General features: G+C 38.6%; 1 protein-coding gene across 6 annotated transcripts in view; it reads right to left on the minus strand.

Moving 5' to 3' along the window:
• Positions 1-909: 909 nt before the first annotated feature.
• LOC143038369 (thioredoxin domain-containing protein 11-like) overlaps positions 910-23498 on the minus strand; it is a 222998-nt gene continuing 200409 nt past the window's right edge. For 2 of the 6 annotated variants that reach the window (XM_076207448.1, XM_076207440.1), the window contains 2 exons: positions 11481-11674; positions 4767-4938 (listed from right to left, as the gene is read on the minus strand). In XM_076207448.1, coding sequence (XP_076063563.1) covers positions 4844-4938; positions 11481-11674 — 289 coding nt within the window. In that variant the 3' untranslated portion in view covers positions 4767-4843. Of the gene's footprint in view, positions 3414-4766; positions 4939-11480; positions 11675-23498 lie in introns of those variants that run through there. The other 4 variants (XM_076207458.1, XM_076207467.1, XM_076207418.1 and 1 more) reach the window with 3 other exon arrangements.

Here is a 23498-nt window from a genome sequence, read left to right on the forward strand (position 1 = left end):
CCCGTCTCTGCCATTTTGCTGTGAAAAACAGGAAGACACCAACATACCATGTTGTCTTTGATTTCTCTCAAATGTTGGGTTGTTAAAGACTGTCATCATTGTGCAAAGCCTAAATTCTGGAGGTCTGGACACTGAGCCTCATAAATGAAAAGTTCATCTGGAGCCAGGAAAAGAAAATCAACATAGGTATATTATACTCACTCAAATACTCACAAAACCATATTGAATTCTTGACATTCTTCTCAGTCAGCTTTGGTTCTGGAATTTAGTGAAAAGTCTTTGTGCCAATGAACTACAGGAACCTGTGCATATTAGACAGGCTCTTCTTCCCTTGAACCCATTCAATCTCCTTTTGGATTCCTCAACTTCTTTTCTTCTCCTGAGCAAGCAACTTGGTGATGATATCTCTGCCAGGAAATGCAATGCCCAAACACTATTCACCTTACCACATCTCTCAACTACCCTCCCACACCTCCTGACACCTAGAGACATAGAAAGCATTCCAGGTCCATGCACATGATCAATATATACAAAACCAATAATCTTTTCATACACACTTATCAAATGCAACATGTGCCCCTAATGGTTCAAAATTATATTCATTACTTTCACCAATATTTGGAGCAATTTAAATCAGTAGCCAGGCCTATTCTGTGTTAGTACAGTTTCAATGGCTGATAGTGTCCTGAATGCAAGTGTGCAAGTGAGAATCCCACCAGAAGTGGGAGTTTTTTTTCTGTGGGGCTTATGTTTGGGGGAGGTATGGGTGGAATATTGAGTTTGGTGATCAGTCTTGAAGGGCTTGTTTAGTGATCTAATTACTTCCTTTTCCCATACCTGGCCAGACACCTTGCTTTGCAGATAACGGCTCACTGGATGGTGGGGGGGAAGAGTAAACGAAACACCCAATTTTTTTTTATGCCAGCATGAACACAATTTTACTAATAAATAAGATAATATAAAGTTTGATTTTATAAAAATACTTGGGTTATTCCAAATGTCCTGGAAACCAGATTAAACTTACAACAGCTCAGTCCCGTAACAGATCAGCTGTTCACCCATTCATACACTGATGCACATGAAGTGAATGACTAAATCAATCTCTTACTTCAGCTATTTCTTGTGAAAGACCCATAACCCTTGCAACAGGGAACTACAGTAACAGACTGATTTATAGGAATGAACAAAGCCACTTATATAGTAATGAATATCTCTACATATGCTACAAACACTACTGGACCCTCCCTGCTAGAGTGAGATGTATCATATCAAGTGACCTTAAACTACATCTTGAATAACTAACCTCATGTTTTAGTCTGAATACAAACCTCTACTACAACATACTAGTGAGCATTTAATTGGCAGACAGGAAGTTTTATTATTAACTTCAGTCTGCTTAGTAAGGAAACAAATCTAATAATCAGCATTAGCAAGGTTACTGAATACGTGTGTCACTCAATTAAAAGTTTTGTTTAAGTTTCTCTAACTAGAAACTCAAAGCCCTACAGCAACTCATAACAGTACTTAGGGCCCTGTGTTGTGTACTTTGAATACAAGGCTGTCTGTCACTGAACATTATGAGGAAGCAAATTGTCACTAAATGTCAAATCTGATTATGTGAAAAAGTATTGGAAAAATACTGGAAGTTGATAGAGGCCTTGAGCTCATCCACAGACTTCAGGGATGCACCTTTATGTGGGCTCTGGAGATGGACAGCATGGAAATAATCCTCTCAAACATCTATCCTACAAAGCCAATTTATACAGGAACCCATCACTGGTTCCTGGTACATGGATAAACTAAATTAATTTCAATCAATACAATACATCTCACTGAAGGTATGGTATATCAGTATTTACGTCCACAGCCCATAACTGGTTAACAATAACCTGAGGTTTAGGAATTTCAACCCTGGTGTGAACATCTTGGCAAATAATAAAACCAAGAACACAGGAAACTTTCATGAGGAGACGCATTCCAACTTGTAATCACATCATAGAAATAGAGACCAAAATAGACCCCCCCCACCAGCCAACTATGCCTATACATTTTACATTCAACTTAAGAAATGTAGAAACTTTTTCTTTAAACATTAACCCCTCTGCAATGTTCCCCTTCAAAGAAGCATCCTTAACATCAGAAAGTGACACAGTTAATTAAGGGGCAGAATAACACAGAATATTTCTCAGTGCCACTATACTTATGCACACATAGGCACAAAATCTGAGAATAATAAAATGAAGATCAAATATCATATAGGAACTGAAGAATATCACAAGCACAGCTTTTAACTTATCATATAGTAATAAAAATTATTATTACCCTAAGTTTCATTGACTGGAAACCTGCAGCCCCACAAAAGTCTTTAGGCCTTACCACAGATCTCTCTGGGAAGACACTTTGGACTAATATCTGCACTCTTTAGTGTTGGACTTTCTGTGTCACCAGCTTGTTGGAGTAGGAGGAGGGGAACAGTTGCTGGGTGTCAGCTCTCCTTGTGAGGAAAGGTGAATGAAATATGGCTGAAGATGATGAAGAGAGATTTTGGGCCCAGTTCAAGGAGGTGTCAACCCCTTGAGGCTGTACCTCCAAATGCAGATGACAATGTTGCCAGGTTTTAAAAATTGGCAGCAGGGATATGACTTTTTCTGATGTCTATCTCACAGGACCCATTTGAACAAGTACCCATCAATGAATTAAAATAAATAAATAAATAAAATAATAATAATAAATATGTAATATCTTCCATAAATAAATTCATATAAATTTTCCAGGTATAATTACACTGCCAAGATGTTCTAAGGCTGACACTGTATTTTTATAATTCTTCATGGAATTCAGGTAAAGGAGGAGGGGGTGGTGGAATAGGTGGTGGTAAAGTAGTTGAGGAACTTTTGGAATTCACTTTATCTGTTTTTCCTAAGTCACTTTGGTGAAAGAAACAAATAAGTTCTGAAATGGCATTTTGCATTTCTTCCTCGTCACTAGATTCTACAAGTTTCTGTAATCGACTTATATGTTGCAACTTTCCACGTATTGAGTGAACCTCTTTAGTGATGATGTCTCGTAATTGCAGAAACATTTCACGCCTGACTTTGTCTTTCCTGATGGTGGCTGCTTCAACCCTGCTCTTGATTTCAGAGGCAAATGTACTTGGAGGGTCATTCATTGTGGTTAGGCATGAAAGCTCCACCATCACATTCTGAAAGCGGGCTGTAGCAAGTGTCAGCTGACGATGAAGTTTAGTGGTGACATAGGCAGACATGTGGATTAAGGTGTGCTTACAATCCTCATCACACGAAGACACTGCCAAGTGAAGACGCTGTACAGGTGATAAATTGGCAACAATGAAGGAGATAAGGTTGGCAGTGGTGAAGGAGAGACTGCTGTTGAAAACCCGACTCTCCTCTTTTCTGTAAAAAAAATAAAAAGCAAGTAAATAAATAAAATTATATAAATACACACACGTATATATATATATATATATATTATATATATATATACATATATATATATATATATATATATATATATATATACATACATACATACATACTAAGGGCTTCTTCTCCCTTACAGGGGAGGTAGTCAAAGTCAAAAGACATAATTCCACTCCCACCCCTTTCAACCCCCTCCACAACCCCTCCCTTCCTCCCTCTCATCTTGGCTCCTCCTGGATGACAAGTCATCCCTGCATTTCCATTGCAATGCACCAAGACAGAGCAGATCCACAGCAAGGCCACTTCATTTAATGACCCCCCCTCTCTGTCCCCTCGCACAGTAACACTGAAGATGGGGAGAAATCCCTTTGGACTGCATCAAAATATCATTCACACAAAACAACTTCCTAACCCCTCCTCCATCCCACACCTACTCCCATGCATCACAGTATCATTCATACATAGCCATTATCAAATCACCCCTATCTTCTGCCTTCTCCCTTACTTTCTCAAGATATCCCCCTCTTGCAAAATGCCCCTTTTACCCCATCCATTCATCTCCTCCTTGTTCACTCCCATCCATTCATCTCCTCATGTTCACTCCATCCACTTCTGCCTTCCACAATTCTTTTACTAATCTTTCTTCACTCATTCTTTCCATATGTCCAGACCATCCCAACAATAATAATAATAAAAATCCAAACCATCCCAATAATAATAATGGAAATATCTATCTATTTATCGATCTATATATATATATATATATATATATATATATATATACAACCACTCCTCGTTTAACGACCTACTCGGTTAACGACAACGCGGAGTAACGATGGGCTTTATGACATACCAATATTCATTTAACATAAATCTCCCGAAGTTACGACATTGTGTACAATAAGTTGGCTGAGGCAAATTTGTGCGATGTTATAAATGAACTTGTACGGTGGATTTTAGCTGTGAGGTAAAGTGTTCTGAAGCTTAGGTCTACATTACCATCCTGCAAGCTGCAAAAACTACCTGGGGTACAGTATCTACCGGTATTGGTAAATTTTTAGTTTCGACCATGGGCGCAATATAGCAATAGAAAATTAATGATTAAATTTGTAAATTATAATGTATCAACGTAATATGCAATTTTGTGAGCGGAAATAAAAAAAAACAAAAAAGGTGCTAAAACAGATTTCATGAGTAACGAATTCGTGTCGGACGAATGGTACACCATGTTTGTTATGATAGATGCCAACGTCGAAGAAAGGAAAGGATGATGAATTCTTCTAACCTAAACTAGACTAACCTAACCTGTGTTTAATAAATCATTACCTGCAAATTAAATGTCATCCGGCTCGTCCTCGTTGTCGTCGTCGTGAGAGACGTTGGCGGGCTTTTCAACCACTCTCTCAGCTTGCGGGGTATACAAAGGTCTTGCAGCTTGAAGGAATGGATGTATCTCCACTCCATAACATTCCTTCAAGAAAATGTACCTGGCGAGGTACTATCAGAAGTACCGATGCCGTCAATTAACAGATGACAAGATGGCGTCCCGATCCTATGCTACCAACTTCGTTCATTAGCATATATGCTTGTAGCAAGGTATTTTTAATTTTCATTTCCGCCCACAAAATTGCATATTACGTTGATACATTTTAATTTACAAAATTAATAATAAATTTTCTATTGCTATACTGCACCCATGGTCGAAACTAAAAAAATACCCCGGTATTTAATATGGAATGTCAGCATACGCGGATTTGGTCATACACGGTAATTTCAGGAACCTAACCACCGCATTATATGAGGGCGTTCTGTACTATCAAAACAGTAAATAAAGCTTTAATGTACTGTATAAAAGAGGGAAAATACACAAAAATATAGATACATGTATTGCTGGACATTGTACATACAGTGCATGTACGTATATGTATACACTTTCGCTTAACGACCAATTCGGTTAATGACGGCGATGCTGGTCCCAATTGTCGTCGTTAAACAAGGAGTGGTTGTATATATATATATATATATATATATATATATATATATATATATATATATATATATATATATATATATATATATATATATATATATATATATATATATATATATATACACACATACATATATATATATTGAACAAAAAGATATTGACAAATGAGAATGAAGGTGGAAGTAGACGAGGAAATAGTAGGGGAATTTTAATGCTTGACGTTTTGACCCTAACGGTCGAAACATCAATCATTAGAATTCCTCTACTATTTCCTCGTATACTTCCTCCACCTTCATTTTCATACATATATATATATATATATACAGTATATATATCAGGTTTCAGTTCAATTTGAAATTTATTAAAATACAAGATTTAATTTCAATTCATAATTCACAGGTATAGCTACAATTCCATGAACCTGTGAAGAAAAGTAATAGTAATACAGCCATTTCTTTTGGTCTGCCAACTAGTACATTTCTCCTTTGTGTTATCATGGAGTGAACATATTGGTTGTACATATATACATATACCAAAGGCTTTTTCCCCCTTACACGGGGGGTAGCCACAAAGAAAAAGGCATAGAAATCACTCCCACCCATTTCATTTCCTATATATTCCCCTCCTCTCCACCCTCCTTCCTATCTTGGCACCTCCTGGATGACGGGTCATCCCTGCATCCTGTCCACTGCCCTGGGTCAGAAGCAGTGTCGCAAGACACAGCACATTCACAGCAAGGCCGCTTCATAAATTTGGCGACCCCCCCTCTCCGTCACCTCATGCAGAAAAGGAGAAGACGGGGAGAAATCCCTTCGGGCTGCGTCAAATTTTTTCCATACATAATTCCTCACCCCCCATCTCCCACCCACTCCCCTCATGCATCACAGCCTCATCTATACACAACCCTTCTCCATTCACCCCTATCTTCTGTAAGTTCTTTATATACAAGGTGTGTGTGTGTGCTTGCATTAGCGAATAACTACACAAATGTGTTCAGTGTAGAGAAATCCAAGAAAATATGAACAAGAAGAGATAACAGAAGAAATGAGAGAAAAAATAAGAATAATGGTATAGGGGGTAAAGGAAAAAACTGGAAGAGGACCAAAAACAAAATGAAAGAATTTTATTGATAGATAAATTAAACCCAGAGGACAAATAAACAGGAAGACGACAAAAGACTAAACATTGCTTATAAAAATTTAGATGGTTTGATTTCAACAAAATTGGAATGAAATAATCATCTAAAAAAAAAAAAGTGCCTCGTCAAAACTAAATTAAAGGAAAACATGGAAATTCAAATATGCAAAGGTGAATATAGATAATGGAGAAGGAACAGAAGAAAAAAGATTGAAAGAGTGATGACACTAGTAAAACATTGCATTGAAGTAGAAAAAATAGAAATGGGAGACAATATGTCCAAAATTATATAAAAATAAGAAATGAAAAGGGAAGAATAGGTGATATAACAGAGGCATACATGCCCCTAAGACAACTGCAGTGGATGAAATGGAATATAGAGACTTAATAAACAGTATAGCTACGGAACTAAAAAGGATCATAGGGAAAAGTGAAAATATTACTCTTATGGGCAACTTCAAAAGTGGAGAGGTAATTTAGGAAGAATGGGAGACAGAAGGTAGAGAGGAATCCTGGGGCAATATACTACTCACTCTAATAATGAACAATGTAATGGCACACTGGGTAAAATAACCGATGTGATACAGAGATGATAAACCTGCAACACTAGACCTGATTTTAACAAAGAAACCTGAAGTGATAGAACCACTGCTTTACCACTAGGTAAGAGTGATCATATGGTTCTGGAGTTTGTGCTAATAAAGGGGAAGTCAAATTAAAAAAAAAGACATGTAAAGAGAATGAAGATATTTTTCAAAGGCAAACATTGATAAGCTAACAAACTATTTCAAAGACTGGAAAGAGTTCTATGAAATCATGGATAGAGAGAAGAAATGAAATATCTTAAAAAGTATTTATACCTCAGGAATAGAAAAATGCATACTGAGAATGACAAAAGAAGAGATATGAAAAAAAAAATGCTTTAATACAAGACGAACACTGTCAAAAAGCAAGAGACAAAGCTTAGGCAAGATAGCAAAAAAGAATATAGAAGGCAAAGAAAAATAACAAAAATGCCAGAAATGGATATACAAAAATACAAAAACAAGAAGAAAAAACCGAGACAGATATGTTTGATAAATGCAAAGACCAACCAAAGCTCTTATATAGATTTGTAAATTGGAAGCTGAAGCAAAAAATAGGAATACCTAATTCAAAAGTGGATGAAAATGCATGTGAGGACATGCGAACACAAGCAGAAATAATGAATAAAAGCTTTCAATAAGTACTAATCAAGGATGAAAAGTTTTAGAAAAAATGAAACAAATATACAAATTCTAAACAACAATTTAGCACATTTTCTGTTCTCAATGCTGTGTTGTTTACATACATATACCGAGACTTTTTCTACCTCCATTGTAAGGGGGGAAAAGCCTTGGTATATGTATGTAAACAAAACAGCATTGAGAATAGAAAATGTGCTAAATTTTTTGAAAAACTTGAATCAAAAAAGGTTTATGATCCAATGAAATATCAAACTGGATACTAAAAGAATGCAGAAAACAACTGGTGAACAAAGTACACAATTTGATAACTAATTCACTAAGTAAAAGTACAGTATGATTGTACTGGAAATCTACAAATGTGATACCAATTTATAAAGGAGGTAACAGAGAGGTACCACATAATTATAGACCCGTGTCCTTGACCAGAACAATAGCAAAAATATGAGAGAAAATAAAAGATGGATGGATGAAACATCTTGTACAGCAAGGAACACTAACAATCAATTTGGATTCAAAGAAGGAAAGTAATGTATCACAAACCTGCTAAGCTTTTACTTGATAGTGACTGATGTGCTGCATGAGAGAGAAGGATGAGTGGACTATGTATATTAAGACTTCGATAAAGCCATTGACAAACTGTCACACAATGGATTAATATACATACATACCAAGGGCATTTTCCCCCTTACAAGGAAGGTAGCCAAAGTCAAAGGCATAAATTCTCTCCCATCCATTTCATCCCCACATACTCCACTCCCATTCTCCATCCCTCCCTCCCTCTTGGCTCCTCTTGGATGACAAGTCATCCCTGCATCTTGCCCACTACCCTGGGTCAGAAGCAATGCAGCAATACACAGCACATCCACAGTAAGACCACCTCATTTAATCAGCGACTTCCCTCTCTGTCCCCTCATACAGAAAATGAGAGGACAGGGAGAAATCCCTTCTGGCTGTGTCAAAATATCATTCACACATACTCCGTCACACCCCCATCCCCCACCAACTCCTTTCCATGTACCACAGCATCATCTATACACAACAATTCTCCACTCACCCCTATCTTCTGTCTTCTCCCTTCCTTTTACCCCATCCATCCATCTCATCATTGGTCACCCCTTCATGTTCACTCCCTCTACCTCTGCCTTCCACACCTCTTTTACTAATCTTTCTTCCCTCATTCTTTCCATGTGCTCAAACCATCCCAATACTTTTTCATCAATCCTATCCCCTAACTCTCTTCCCACCCCCAATCTCCTCCTCACCCCCTCGTTTCTCACCTTAACCAGCCTAGTAACCACTACCATACTTCTCATGCATTTCATTTCAAACACATTTAAACTCCTCCTTTCTTATGTTCCACATTTCTGCCCCATATAATGCTGTCAGCACAATCACCCCTTCATACAATCTCCTCTTAGCATTCATTCCCAATGTCTATTTCTCATTACACTTTTTACTCCCCCAAAGCATTTACTTGCTTTTCTCAACCTACATTCTACCTCCACCTCCACTCCTCCCTTTTCCACCACATTCACCCAAAGTATTTAAAGCTATCCACTTCCTCAAATCTTTCTTCCTTAATACTTACTTCCAATTTGCTGCCATCCTCTCTCTTTGTACACCTCATCATCTTACTTTTACTCACATTTATCTTCAACTTCCTTCTTTCACAAACCTTCCCAAACTCTGTCACTAACTTTCTTAACCCCCCTGATCCTGCTACAAGTGCAGCAAACAACAACTGGTTTATCTCCCTTCTTTTTTCCATTTTCTTTAATCATCTCCAATCCTCAGCCCATAACCCTTGCATTTACCTCTTGCACCACCCTATCCATGTATATATTAAACAGCCATGGTGACATGACACATCCCTGGCAAAGTCCCACCTTTATCTCAAACCATTTGCTCTCTCCATTTCTAATTCTAACATAGGTTCTACATCTCTTGTAAAAACTCTTGACTACTCTTTACAGCTTTCCTCCTGTCCTATATATCTACAATAACTCCCACAGTGCCTTCCTGTCTACCCTGTCATAAGCCATTTCCAAATCAATGAAGGCCCAAAAAACATCCTCGCCTTTTCCCAAAGCCTTCTCACATATATGCCTTACCACAAATATCTGATCCACACAACCCCTACCTGTCCTAAACCCATGCTGTTCCTCACCAATTACTCCCTCTGTTCCTCTCCTAATCCTCTCAATCAAAACCCTCCCATAAGCCTTACCAACTACACTCAACAAAATGATCCCTCTGAAACTACTATACTCACACTTGTCCCCTTCTCCCTTATAAAGCAGAATTATACATCCAGTCCTCTGGCACTCTACCCTCTTTTAGACAAACATTAAACAACTACACCAGCCAGTCCACCATCATCGTATCTCCCTTTTTTAGACACTGCACATGACACCCATCTAACCCAGGTGCCTTACCTGCTCTCATCATTTAAATAACTGCTTTCACCTCATCTTTTCTTATTTCTCCTCCATTTTCCTCATTCATCAGTCATTTTCTTAGCACTTCCCATTGGAACTAACTTTCCCTCCCTATCATCCTTTACATTTAGCAACTCCCTAAAATACTCTGTCCATCTTCCTCTTATTGCTGCCTCTTCCATTATCATCTCTCCATCTGCACCTTTTACCTTTTCTTCTCTACTTGATTCACCTCCTCTTCCTCTCTTAACCTCTTCAATAAGAGTCACATTCTCGTGGGGAGCATTAGGTGCCTGATGTATGATGATGCATCACAATACTTGCATTATACAATATAAAGTTACAGCTGTATTACTCATTCTCTTTCACTGTGAATGTTAATAACCACAGAAAATATGATCAGGTCAGTTCACAGAATATGGGGGTCACTTAGCTACAACCATAAAATGATTTTAATCAAGATGCCAATGCCAGCATCCTCATATACCCACCTGCTCTTCATGATGCCTCCGTAAGTGTCATCATACTGAGGGGGTTAATTTTCTTCCAAAACATCTCTTTATTACTTTTAAAATTTTCTGTCATACTCTTACCTTTTTCCATATCTGCTCTCCTTTTCCTCTCCTTTATCTTATGCTTTACTTCTCTTTTTTTTGTACCTCTCCTATGATTCTCTCATCCTATTTTGCAACCTATCTGTGAATGCTCATTTCTTCTCTTCTACAACCTTCTTTCTTCCATCATCCCAACACTTACTACCTTTTTTTCTATTTCCTCCTGTCCGCCTTGTTCCACACACCATCTTTGCACATATGTGACTCCCTCCTTGAAACATTCCCATTCCTCCTCCACTCCTAGTTCTACTCTATACTTCACTACCTCTTACTCTTCTCTCAGCTGCTTCTTGTACTTCTCCTTTTCTTTCTCATTTAAAGAATCTATTCAAAGCACCTCCCTACCTTCTGTCCTTTTCCTTTCTCCATCTATCCTCCACTCTCAACTTACCTTCCACCAGATATTATCTGATAAATTAATATGGAAATCAGAAAACATAGGCCTCATCAGAAAATTTCTAGAATAAATTAAAAGAAAATAAATGGGCAGTAATAAAAGATGAGAAGTCAGAATGGATAAGAGTAACCAGTGATGTACCATAGGGGTCAGTTTTGGTTCCTGTAATGTTCTCCACATACATTATTAACAATATTGAAACTCCCTCTGCAACATCTCCAATTCCCCCTTCACTCACCGAAAAGCTGGGTGGAAGATAATGGCAGGCAAAAGAGGGAAGTCAAGGTTCCACGGAAGAGCATTCCTACCAACATCGATGCGGGCAAAGGTAAGGTTTGGGACGGATCGCAGATGGTGAGCAGCTGACAGCAAGGGATGTCCCACAAAGGAACAGCTGGCACAATCTCGGGTGTAGTGAAGAACCACAAAAGCCTGGCACAAAAATTATAATACAGTTGGCATCTATGTTTGGCATGCTAACATTGTTCTCACTGTCACAACCACTGCCTACGTAAGTAAAGTTGTCCCTGATATGGTTGCACATGCAAGTGATTAAAAGTTTTAAACAACTGCATTATTTAAAAAAGAACAAAGCATATCAAAAGGGGACAACAATGGTAATAATAATAATAATAATGGTAATAATAATAACATTATGAGCTAAAGGTGAAGGAAATGGGAAGGAAATAAAAGGAAGGACAACATAAGAGAGCACAATAGCACATCATTACTTCACTGATACTTTTTACCTGAATGAATGAGAGAAAGAAGCCTACCCTCACACCTCTGTATTCCCCTTATATTGGGTGATAATAATGATAATGGTACCATTGAAAATGAACCAAATGCCAACAATGACTGGCAATGACTGGCACTAACAAATTCCCCTACAAATGAACAACCATAACCCTTTATACTCTGCTCTGAATGTTTTCTTATTTTTTTCCACACTATTGTGCACTTCTTCATTCATAATCATGTCACAAAAAAGAACAAACACCCACCATATGCAATGCAATTAAACAATAAATCTTACTGTTAATACATGTGCATCCATGACACCACATCATATACTTTCATCTGTTTTTTGTTTTTTTTCCCCCATCTCCTGTATCATAATTCTATGGGACCAATGATGGGCACTTGTATGTGGTGATCCTGCAAGATGGACAGCAAAGATGTCCATTTTCAAAACCTGTCAACTCCATCTATCAGGGAGTGCAGTCTTGAGGGCCTGACACTTGGTCTCCAAACTGGGCCCAAGATGTCTTTCTTCCTAAATTTCAACCATATTTCTTATACCTTTTCACACATGAGGAGCCAACCAACACTTGCTCACTTTCTGCAAATTTCAGCCATTGATATAGAAACAGTCCCACATACGCATCCAAAGTTTCCTACTTGAGAGATCTGTGGAGGTCCTTAGAACTAATGGATGGGGTTGTGGTTTTCCTACTTTATGAAACTCAAATCAACAAATATTTTTGTCACAATTCTGCCATATACCTTCCCTGGGATGTTCAAAATATCTTTACAGTTCATATCTGTTAACTTTCCCCTAACCTCTTCAATATGATGACACATAAGCAGGCATTGTGAGGCACGAGTTGGTATACAATAATGCTGGCTTCAGCGTCTTGATTATATTTATTTTGTAGTTATAGCTGAGTGACCCCTGAATTCTGTGAACTGGTTTGATCACTTTTCTGAGTTTATGATTACTTAGTGAAAGAGAATGAGTAATATAGCAGTGACTTTATATTTTATAATGCAAGTACTATGATGCATTTGTAAGGGGCACCATCCTAGCCTTCCGATGGGAGGAATCTGTGACATTAAACCATATTATTATTATTATAGTATGATACATCATACATTAGGCATCTGATGCCGTGCGCATGAATTTGACTTGTATTGAAGAGGTTGATAAACTGGCATGACACATGCTTTCTTCCAATCCTTCTTCACATAACATATATTACACAATGATAAATTATTCTCTCTCTGCCTTACGTTTCTTAATCATCTCCACAATCACATCATCCATTCCTATCACTTTCCCAAGTTTCAACTTTGTAACTGCATCCTCCACTTCTTTTTTATAAATCTGTGCCCACTCAACTCTGCTTCTCATGCCACCTCTCCCATCTTTGGAAAATTCAAATTCCTAATCTAGACATTTTCCAGTTCTCCAAAGAAATGATACTTTTCAACAATCTTACATACATATACCAAAGTTTTTTCCCCCCCTTACGAGGGAGGTAGCCAAAAAACAAAGGCATAAAATCCACTCCCACCCATTCCATCCCCACATACTTCACTACCACTCTTATTCTGGCTCCTCTTGGATGACAGGTCAACCCTGCATCTTGCCCACTACCCTGGGTTAGAAGCAATGTAGCAAGACATAGCACATCCACAGCAAGGTCACTTTATTTGATAAGTGACTACCCCTCTCTGTTCCCTCATGCAGAAAAAGAGAAGGGTAGAAATCCCTTTCGGCTGTGTCAAAATATCATTCACATATACTCCCTCACACCCCCTCTCTCATCTACTCATTTCCATGCATCATAGCATCATCCATACACAACCATTCTCCATTCTCCCCTATCTTCTGCCTTCTCCCTTTTTCATCAGATAACCCCCTCTTTCCCAATGCCCCTTTTACCATATCCATCCAGCTCATCCTTGGTTGCCCCCTTATGCTCACTCCTTCCACCTCTGCCTTCCACACCTCTTTTACAAATCTTTCTTCACTTGTTCTTTCCACGTGCCCAAACCAACCCTATCCCCCAAGTCTCTTCCAACCCCCACTCTCCTCCTCACCCCCTCGTTTCTCACTCTATCCAGCCTAGTCACCCCTACCATAATTCTCAGGCATTTCATCTCAAATACATTCGAGCTTCTCCTACAAGCGCAGTGCTGTCAGCAAACAACAACTGGCCTATTCCCTATTTTTCTCCACTTTCCCCATCTCTAAACCCCAGCCCACCATCCCTGTGTTTACCCCCCTCCACACCACCCCATCCATGTATAAATCAAACAACCATGGTGACACAACACACCCCCAGCGAAGTCCTACCCCCATCCCAAACCACTCACTCTCCACTTCCAACTCCAACACAGATTTTGCCACACTAGCAAAAGTTACCAATAGCCCTCTTTCCATCTCACACATCTACAACACCCTCCCACAGTGCCCTGCCCATCCACTCTGTCACAAGCCTCCTCCAAATTCATAAAAGCCTAAAAGATATCCCCACCCCTTTGCAAAGTCCTCTCACATATCTGCCTTACCACAAAATCTGATCCACACAACCCCACCTGTCCCAAACCCACACTGCTCCTCACCAATTACTCCCTTCATTCCTCTCCCAATTCTCTCAATCAAAACCCTTCTATAAGCAACCCCCCAACCACACTCAACAAACTGATCCTCCCTGAAACTACCACACTCAAACTTGTCCCCTTTTCCCTTGTAAAGGGATACTACACAGGCAGTCCTCTAGTCCTCCAGCACTCCACCCTCTTTCAGACAAACACCAAACAACCCCACCAGCCAGTCTACCACCACTGCACCCCCCCTTAGACATTCTGCACAACACCCATTCAACCCAGGTGCCCTACCTGCTCTCATAATCCTAAAAACCACTTTCACCTTATTTTTCCCCACCTCTCTTCCACCTTCCCCACACACCACCATCACTCTCTCAGTGCCTCCCACTGCAACCACCTTCTCCCCATCCTCCCTTACATCTAGCAACCCCCTAAAATACTCTGTCCATCTTCCTCTTACTGCTGTTTCTTCCATTATCATCTCTCCATCTGCACCTTTTACCTTTTCTTCTCTACTTCATTTGCCTCCTTTTCCTCTCTTACTTTCCTTCCAAACCATCTTTTTATTACTTTCAAAAGGAAGAGGAGGAGAATCAAGTAGAGAAGAAAAGGTAAAAGGTGCAGATGGAGAGATGATAATGGAAGAGAAGGCAGTAAGGGGAAGATGGGCAGAATATTTTAGGGAGTTGCTAAATGTGAAGGAGGATAGGGAGGGAAAGATCGCTGCAGTGGGAAGTGCTAAGAAAATGACCATAATGAGTGAGGAAGGATGAAGTGAAGGCAGTTGAAATGATGATGATGATGAAAGCAGGTAAGGGACCTGGTCTGGATGGATGCCATGCAGAATGTCTAAAAAAAAGGAGGTACAGTGATGTGGACTGGCTGATGAGGTTGTTTAATGTTTGCTGGAGAGAGGGTAGAGTGCCGGAGGACTGGAGGAGTGCCTGTATAGTTCCACTTTACAAGGGAAAAGGGGACAAGTGTGAATGTAGTAGTTTCAGAGGGATTAGCTTGTTAAGTGTAGTTGGGAAGGCTAAAGGCTTATGGGAGGATCTTGATTGAGAGGATTAGGAGAGGAACAGACGAAGTAATTGGTGAGGAACAGTGTGGATTTAGGACGGATAGAGGTTGTGTAGATCAGATTTTTGTGGTAAGACAGATATGTGAGAAAGCTATAGGAAAGGGGAAGGATGTTTTTTGGGCCTTTATGGACCTGGAAAAGGCTTATGACAGGGTAGACAGAAAGGCACTGTGGGAGGTTTTGCGGACATATGGAATAGGAGGAAAGCTTCTAGGAGCTGTCAAGAGTTTTTATGAAAGTAGTAGAGCTTGTGTCAGGATTAGAAATGGAGAGAGTGAGTGGTTCGAGGTAAAGGTGGGACTTCGTCAAGGATGCGTTATGTCACCCTGGCTGTTCAACTTATACATGGATGGGGTGGTGCGAGAGGTAAATGCAAGGGTAGTGGATCAGGGATTGGAGATGGTTAAAGAAAATGGAGAAAAGTGGGAGGTGAGCCAACTGTTGTTTGCTGATGACACTGCGCTTGTGGCAGGATCGGAGGAGGGATTGAGGAAGTTGGTGACAGAGTTTGGGAGAGTGTGTGATAGAAGAAAGCTGAAGATAAATGTGGGTAAAAGAAAGGTGATGAGATGTACAAAGGGTGAAAGTGGCAGTAGACTGGAAGTGAGCATTAAGGGAGAGCGACTGGAGGAAGTGGATAATTTTAGATACTCGGGTGCAAATGTGGCAGGAAAAGGTGGAGTGAAGGTGGAGGTAGAATGTAGATTGAGAGAAGCGAGTAAATGCCTTGGTGGATTAAAAAGTGTAATGAGGAACAGACATTTGGGAATGGATGCTAAGAGGAGACTATATGAAGGAGTGATTGTGTCAACAGCACTGTATGGGGTAGAAACATGGAACATAAGAGAGAAAGAGAGAAGGAGTTTGAATGTGTTTGAGATGAGGTGTCTGAGAAGTATGATGGGGGTTACTAGGCTGGATAGAGTGAGAAATGAGGTGAGGAGGAGAATAGGGGTGGAAAGGGGGTTGGGAGATAGGGTTGATGAAAGAGTATTAGGATGGTTTGGACACATGGAAAGAATGGGTGAAGAAAGACTAGTAAAAGAAGTATGGAAAGCAGATGTGGAGGGAGTGAACATGAAGGGACATCCTAGGATGAGGTGGATGGATGGGGTGAAGGGGGCTTTGGGGAAGAGGGGAATGTCTGTTGATGAAGGACGGGAGAGAACAGAAGACGGGTGAATGGAGAATGGTTGTATACGGATGATGTTGTGGTGCATGAGGTGGAATGGGCGGATGGGGGGTGAGGTAGTATGTGTGAGCAAATTTTTGATGCAGCCCGAAGGGATTTCTCCCTGTCTTCTCCTTTATGCATGGGGGGATGGAGAGGGGGGGTCACCGATTTAATGAAGCGGCCTTGCTGTGAATGTGCTGTGTCTTGCGACACTGCTTCTGACCCAGGGCAGTGGACAAGGTGCAGGGATGACCCGTCATCCAGGAGGTGATAAGATGAGAGGGAGGGTGGAGGGGTGTGGAGTGTATTCAGGGATGGAATGGGCGGGAGTGATTTTATGCCTTTTCCTATTTGGCTACCTCCCTTGTAATGGGGAAAAAGCCTTGGTATATGTATGTATGCAAAATTTTCTGTCATACTCTTACCCCATTTCACATCTTGCTTTCTTCTTTGCCTCCTTTATCTTATGCTTTCCTTCTCTTTTCTTTGTAAATCTCATATGATTTTCTCATCCTATTTTGTAACCAATATGTGAGTGCTTGTTTCTTCTCTTCTACAACAATCTTCGCTTCCTCATCCCACCACTCACTACCCTTCCTTCTATTTCCCCCCTCCTCATTTCCACACACCATCTTTGTACACATTGTGACTCCCTCCTTGAAACATCCCCATTCCTCCTCATTCCTTGTTCTGCTCTATCTTTCACTCTCTCCCACTCTTCTCTTAGCTTCTTCTTGTACTCTTTCACTTTTCCTTTCTCATTTAAGCATTTTACTTTAAGCACCTCCCTACCTTCTGTCCTTTTCTTCTTCTTCATCTATTCTCCACTCTCGACTTACTTTTCACCAAAAAATGACCTGATATTCCCCCACTCTCTCCCCTTAGAACAGTGGTTCCCAAACTATCTTACCTGACGCCCCCTTTTTGCTTCCAGAAGACCCGCATGCCCCCACTCCCTCTTTTGTTCAAGTGAAATGATTCTTGCATTTATTTCTTAGCATTGTTCAGGAAAACAGATTTCTGTTTGTATTAAATTTTAATGATGAAAGCCACTCAAACAAACAATAGTACATTCCAGAGACATTTTTCTAAGTAACTAAAAACGAAACATTTGGTTCAAAGGGAGCGAAAAAAAAGTTTGAACATTAGCAAATTGGCAAAATTGACTTGCAATTTCAAGACTAGATAATGTGAAAACATGGCATATAATATTTGGAAAGACTCATGAGACTAAGGCACAATTTCTGAACTAATTTAGTGAGATGGATGCTGCTACTTCTTCCTCACAAGATTAGAAATTCTAGGATTGAAGTATTGGGAGTTTGTGATGAGTCCCTCAGTGGCGTCAGTGTGGTTGGTATAGGTGATGTGTCCAAAATGTGTAAGAACTAGCTTAAAAGAAAATGGGTTTGAGTGACTGCTATAATTCTACTTTGCATATATGTAATGGCAGATATTTGTTCTTTGAATGATTATTCTAATTAAATATTTTTGAGCAGATGACTTCACACCCCCTTGTATCCTCCTCATGCCTCCCTAGGGGGCCCACCCCCTAGTTTGGGAACCACTGCCTTAGAACATGAACAACCAAAACTCTTCCTACTCTTCTCCTGGTTACCACTATATAGTCAATTAAAGCCCTATCTTTCCTGGAACTCCACTCTTTCCAATTACTGGTTCATCTCCTACCCTAGCATTGAGATCTCCCCTAATACCACTACATTGACATTTCTCCATAAACCCTGTATACACTCATTTAAATCCATCCAAAGAGCCTCCTTTTCCTCTATATTCTTCTCACTACCAGGCCCATGTGCAAAGAACCAGCAAAAAAAAGCTTAGAAGAGAGCAAAATAGAGACTCCACTTGGTGTCATTCGAAAGAAGACGTGTCTTTCTCAAACACCAAGGGAATACCAAAGGTTTGAAAGAGTTTTTTTTCGGGGTTTGAAGGGGAAGGAAATATTATGCATAGAGGATTAGAAATGGATAGAGAACCCAGGTATAGAAATATAATGAGAAATAGATATTAATGACATTTTGGATGATTTAATAGAGCTCAAAAGTGAGTATAAAATAATGTACAAAGAAGTAGCTATGCTAAGGAAAGCCAATGAGGAGAATAATAGGGAGATAGATGACTTAAAAAAGGAATTAAATAAATTAAAGGGAGAAAATGAAAGGTTGAAAAGTGAAGATATAAATAGGAATGAGGCATTAAAAAGGGAGATAAAAGATCAAATGCAAGCAGTGACTGAAAAGGTGGAAGAAAAAATCAGAGAAAATGACCTACAGGAAATAAAGAAACAGTGGAAAGTTAAACAGAAATTTCAAAAAGTATCCCTTAAAGAAATAATGGAGCAACAGGTCAAGGAAAATACCAAAGAAACTGTGATCCAAGTAATTAAAGAGAAAGGCAACTTAGTTAGGGACACAGTGGATAAAAAAAGATGCATTGTGATCTATGGCATTAAAGAGAAGCATGATGTACCTAGATATCAGAGGGAAAAAGAGGAGAAAGAGATCGCTAAGGAAATTTTGAAAGAAATACAAGTGGAAGGACAAGGTTTGGATAGGGAAATCGAGGAGACCTATAGGATGGGCAGATACTCTAAAGAAAAACAATACAGGCCACTGAAAGTAAAGCTTAGATCTCAAACAATTGCCAAGGAAGTACTATCCAGAACAATGAAATTAGCAAATAGTGAACATTACAAGAATTTATGGATAAAAACAGAAATGAGTGAAGAGGAAAATGAAAAAGAAAAAGAACTTAGAAATGAAGCAAATGAAAAAAATAAAAAAAGAACTGAAAGTGAAAAAAAAAATTGGAGAGTGATAGACCTGAGGCTGAGAAAATGGTATATAAGGAAAAAGGAAACAAAGACAGAAAAAGACAAGGAGAAAGGAAATTGAAAATAGCTTACACCAATATAGATGGAATAATTTCAGGAATGAATGAATTAAATGATTATCTGACCTTAGAAAAACCAGACATAATGGGAATAGTGGAAACTAAATTAAAGTGTACTCCACCACCCAACATGTGGGACAAGGTTTATACAACTGGACAAAAAAATAGAAAGGATAAACAGGGTGGCGGAGTATCAATTTTGACTAATAAAGATTTAAATGTAAAAAAATATATATATAATGTAGAATCAATTACGATATAAGTTGAAAGCAAACATATGAAGAGTAGAAAATTTGTGGTGGTGCATATGCCCCCAAAACAAAGTCCTGGACAGAAAGTGATTATTCCAAAATATTAGAAGACACAAAATATGAATTAACTGATATACTGAAGGATAGAGGAAATACAGTAATTATGGGTGACAATAATTCAAAAGAAATATGTTGGGAGGAAATGACAGTGAAGGGCAGAGAGGAACTCTGGGGCAATGTCCTGATTGACATGACCATCAAATACACAATGACTCAGTGAATAAAGGAAAATACCAGATACAGAGGTAGTGGAGAACCATCAAGGCTGGATGTAATATTTATGACAGAGCCTGAAATTGTCTATAAAATTTATTACAAAGCTCCAATAGGAAAGAGTGACCATATACTAATACAATTTGAGTTGAAAGAGCAAATGGATCAAAGCAGAAATGATAAACATAGAATAGGAAGACTAATGTACAACAAAACAAATTCTGAGAAACTTAAAATATTCTTTCGCCATGCAAACTGGGAAAAAATTCTAAATGAAGAAACAGGGATGGAAGAGAAATGAAATATACTAAAAGAAATTTATAATGAGGGAGTGAATAAATACGTACAACAAAAAATGGAAAGAACATACATAAAAAGCTGGTACAACAAAAGGTGTAGTGAGGCTAAGGATAAAAGAGACAAAGCTTGGAAGAAATTGAAAAGAGACAAGAAAACAAGCAAATGGCTAATGTACATCAAACTAAGAAATTATCATTTAAAAATATGCAGAGATGAAAAGAGAAACTGTGAAAAAAAAATAACAGAAAAATGCAAGGAAGAACCCAAACTATTTTACAGGTATGTAAATGGCAAACTGAAGAACAAACAAGAAATTGAAAAGCTGTGCCAAAGTAAATATGAATTTACAGAAGACCTGGAAATGGCTGAAACTATGAACCACTTCAAATCAGTATTCACAATAGAAAACTCACCTAACTGTGAGGAAATAGAGAGAGATATACCCCTCAATGAAAGAAATAATTGTAACACAGAAGGAAATCAGCGACCAAATCAAAACCCTTAATGTCAGAAAATCACATGGCCCAGACGGAATTACAAATTGGATACTGAAAGAATGCATGGAGGAATTAACAGATAAAATATACAATATAATTAAATACTCACTTAAAAAGGAAAAGTGCCACAGGACTGGAAGAATGCAAACATTGTACCGATTTATAAGGGAGGAAACAAGGAAGATCCATCAAATTAGAGACCGGTCTCCCTGACAAGCACAGTAGCAAAAATTTGTGAAAAGGTCGTCAAAAATAGATGGGTTAAACATTTGGAAGAAAAACTATACTGAATCCAAATCAATTTGGATTCAGACAAGGAAGATCATGTACAACAAACTTGATCTGCTTCTACTCAAGATTAATAGACATAATACAAGAGAGAGATGGTTGGGCAGACTGTGCCTTTCTGGACCTACAAAAGGCATTTGATAAGGTACCACACAAAAAACTAATAAGGAAGATAGAATCAATAGGTGGCATCAGAGGAAAATTATTGGAATGAATGGATTATTGGATTGGACTTCTTGACTGGGAGGAAAATGAGAGTAGTAATTAGAGACAATTTCTCAAATTATGAAGAAATGATAAGTGGTGTCCCGCAGGGATCAGTACTGGCCCCGATCATGTTTGCCATATACATAAATGACATGGAGGAAGGAGTAGAGTGTTATATGATTTCTTTGCAGACGATGCAAAAATACTAAAGAAAGTAAAAACTGAGGAGGATTGCAACTCATTACAACAAGACTTGGACAAGATCTGGAAATGGACTCAAAAGTGGGAAGTTGAATTCAATATCAAGAAATGTAGTACACCCACTCCTCGTTTAACAACCTACTCGGTTAACGACAACTCGGAGTAACGACGGGCTTTATGACAGACCAATATTCGTTTAACGTAAATCTCCCGAAGTTACGACGTCGTGTACGATAATTAAGTTGGCTGAGGCAAATTTGTATGATGTTATAAATGAACTTGTACGGTGGATATTAGCTGTGAGGTAAAATGTTCTGAAGCTTAGGTCTACATTGCCATCCTGCAAGCTGCAAAAACTACCTGGGGTACAATATATACCGGTAGTGGTAAATTTTTAGTTTCGACCATGGGCGCAATATAGCAATATTAATTATTAATTTTGTAAATTATAATGTATCAACGTAATATGCAATTTTGTGAGCGGAAATAAAAAAAAAGGTGCTAAAACAAATTTCGTAAGTAACGAAGTCATGTCGGACGAATGGTACACCATGTTTGTTATGATAGATGCCGATGTCGAGGAAATGAAAGGATGATAAATTCGCCTAACCTAAACTAAACTAACCTAACCGTGTTTGATAAATCATTACCCGCAAATTAAATGTCATCCGGCTCGTCCTCGTTGTCGTCGTCATGAGAGACGTTGGCAGACGACAAGATGGCGTCCCGATCCTATGCTACCGACTTCGTTCATTAGCATATTTTCTTGTAGCATGGTATTTTTTACTTTCATTTCCGCCCACAAAATTGCATATTATGTTGATACATTTTAATTTACAAAATTAATAATTAATTTTCTATTGCTATATTGCGCCCATGGTCGAAACTAAAAAAAATACCCCGGTATTCAATATGGAATGTCAGCATACGCGGATTTGGTCATATACGGTAATTTCGGGAACATAACCACCATAAATAAACAGTAAATAAAGCTTTAATGTACTGTATAAAAGAGGGAAATACACGAAAATAAAGATACATGTATTGCTGAACATTGTACATACAGTACATGTACGTATATGTATACACTTTCGCTTAACAACCAATTCGGTTAACGACGGCACGCTGGTCCCAATTGTCGTCGTTAAACGAGGAGTGGTTGTATAATGGAATTTGGAAAAAGTAAAAACAGAATATTGAGAAATTATAAAATTGGTGAAGAAGAGGTCAAAAAAGTAAACTCAGAAAAAGACCTTGGAGTGATGATTAGCAAAGACTTAACACCGGATAAGCATATTAATAAAATAGTTTGAGATATCTACAATTTATTGAGGTCAATAAAAGTGGCATTTGCCTATTTGGACGAGGAAATGATAAAAAATAAAATAAAAAATAACTACACTAATAACACCAAAACTCGAGTATGCAGCAACCCTATGGACACCCAGTACCAAAAAAGAATATAAAAAAAAATTAGAAAGTATACAAATAGCAACAGCAAAACTGGTGCCAACTCTTTCCATAATGACATATGAACAAAGACTGTCCAAATTAGAGTTACCAACTCTGGAACAAAGAAGGGAAAGTGGAGACCTACTATCTATAGAATTATGAAGGGAATGGAAATCTTGGATAAGAATGATTTATTGAAATAGGACAATGAAAAACAAGAGGACACGAAAAGAAACTCAAAAAAGATAATTACAGAAGAGATCTGGAAAAAAAATAAAAAATA

This window comes from Oratosquilla oratoria, chromosome 2 (assembly GCF_046742065.1).
Source record: "Oratosquilla oratoria isolate Oo_2021 chromosome 2, ASM4674206v1, whole genome shotgun sequence".
Classification (NCBI taxonomy): Eukaryota; Metazoa; Arthropoda; class Malacostraca; order Stomatopoda; family Squillidae; genus Oratosquilla; species Oratosquilla oratoria.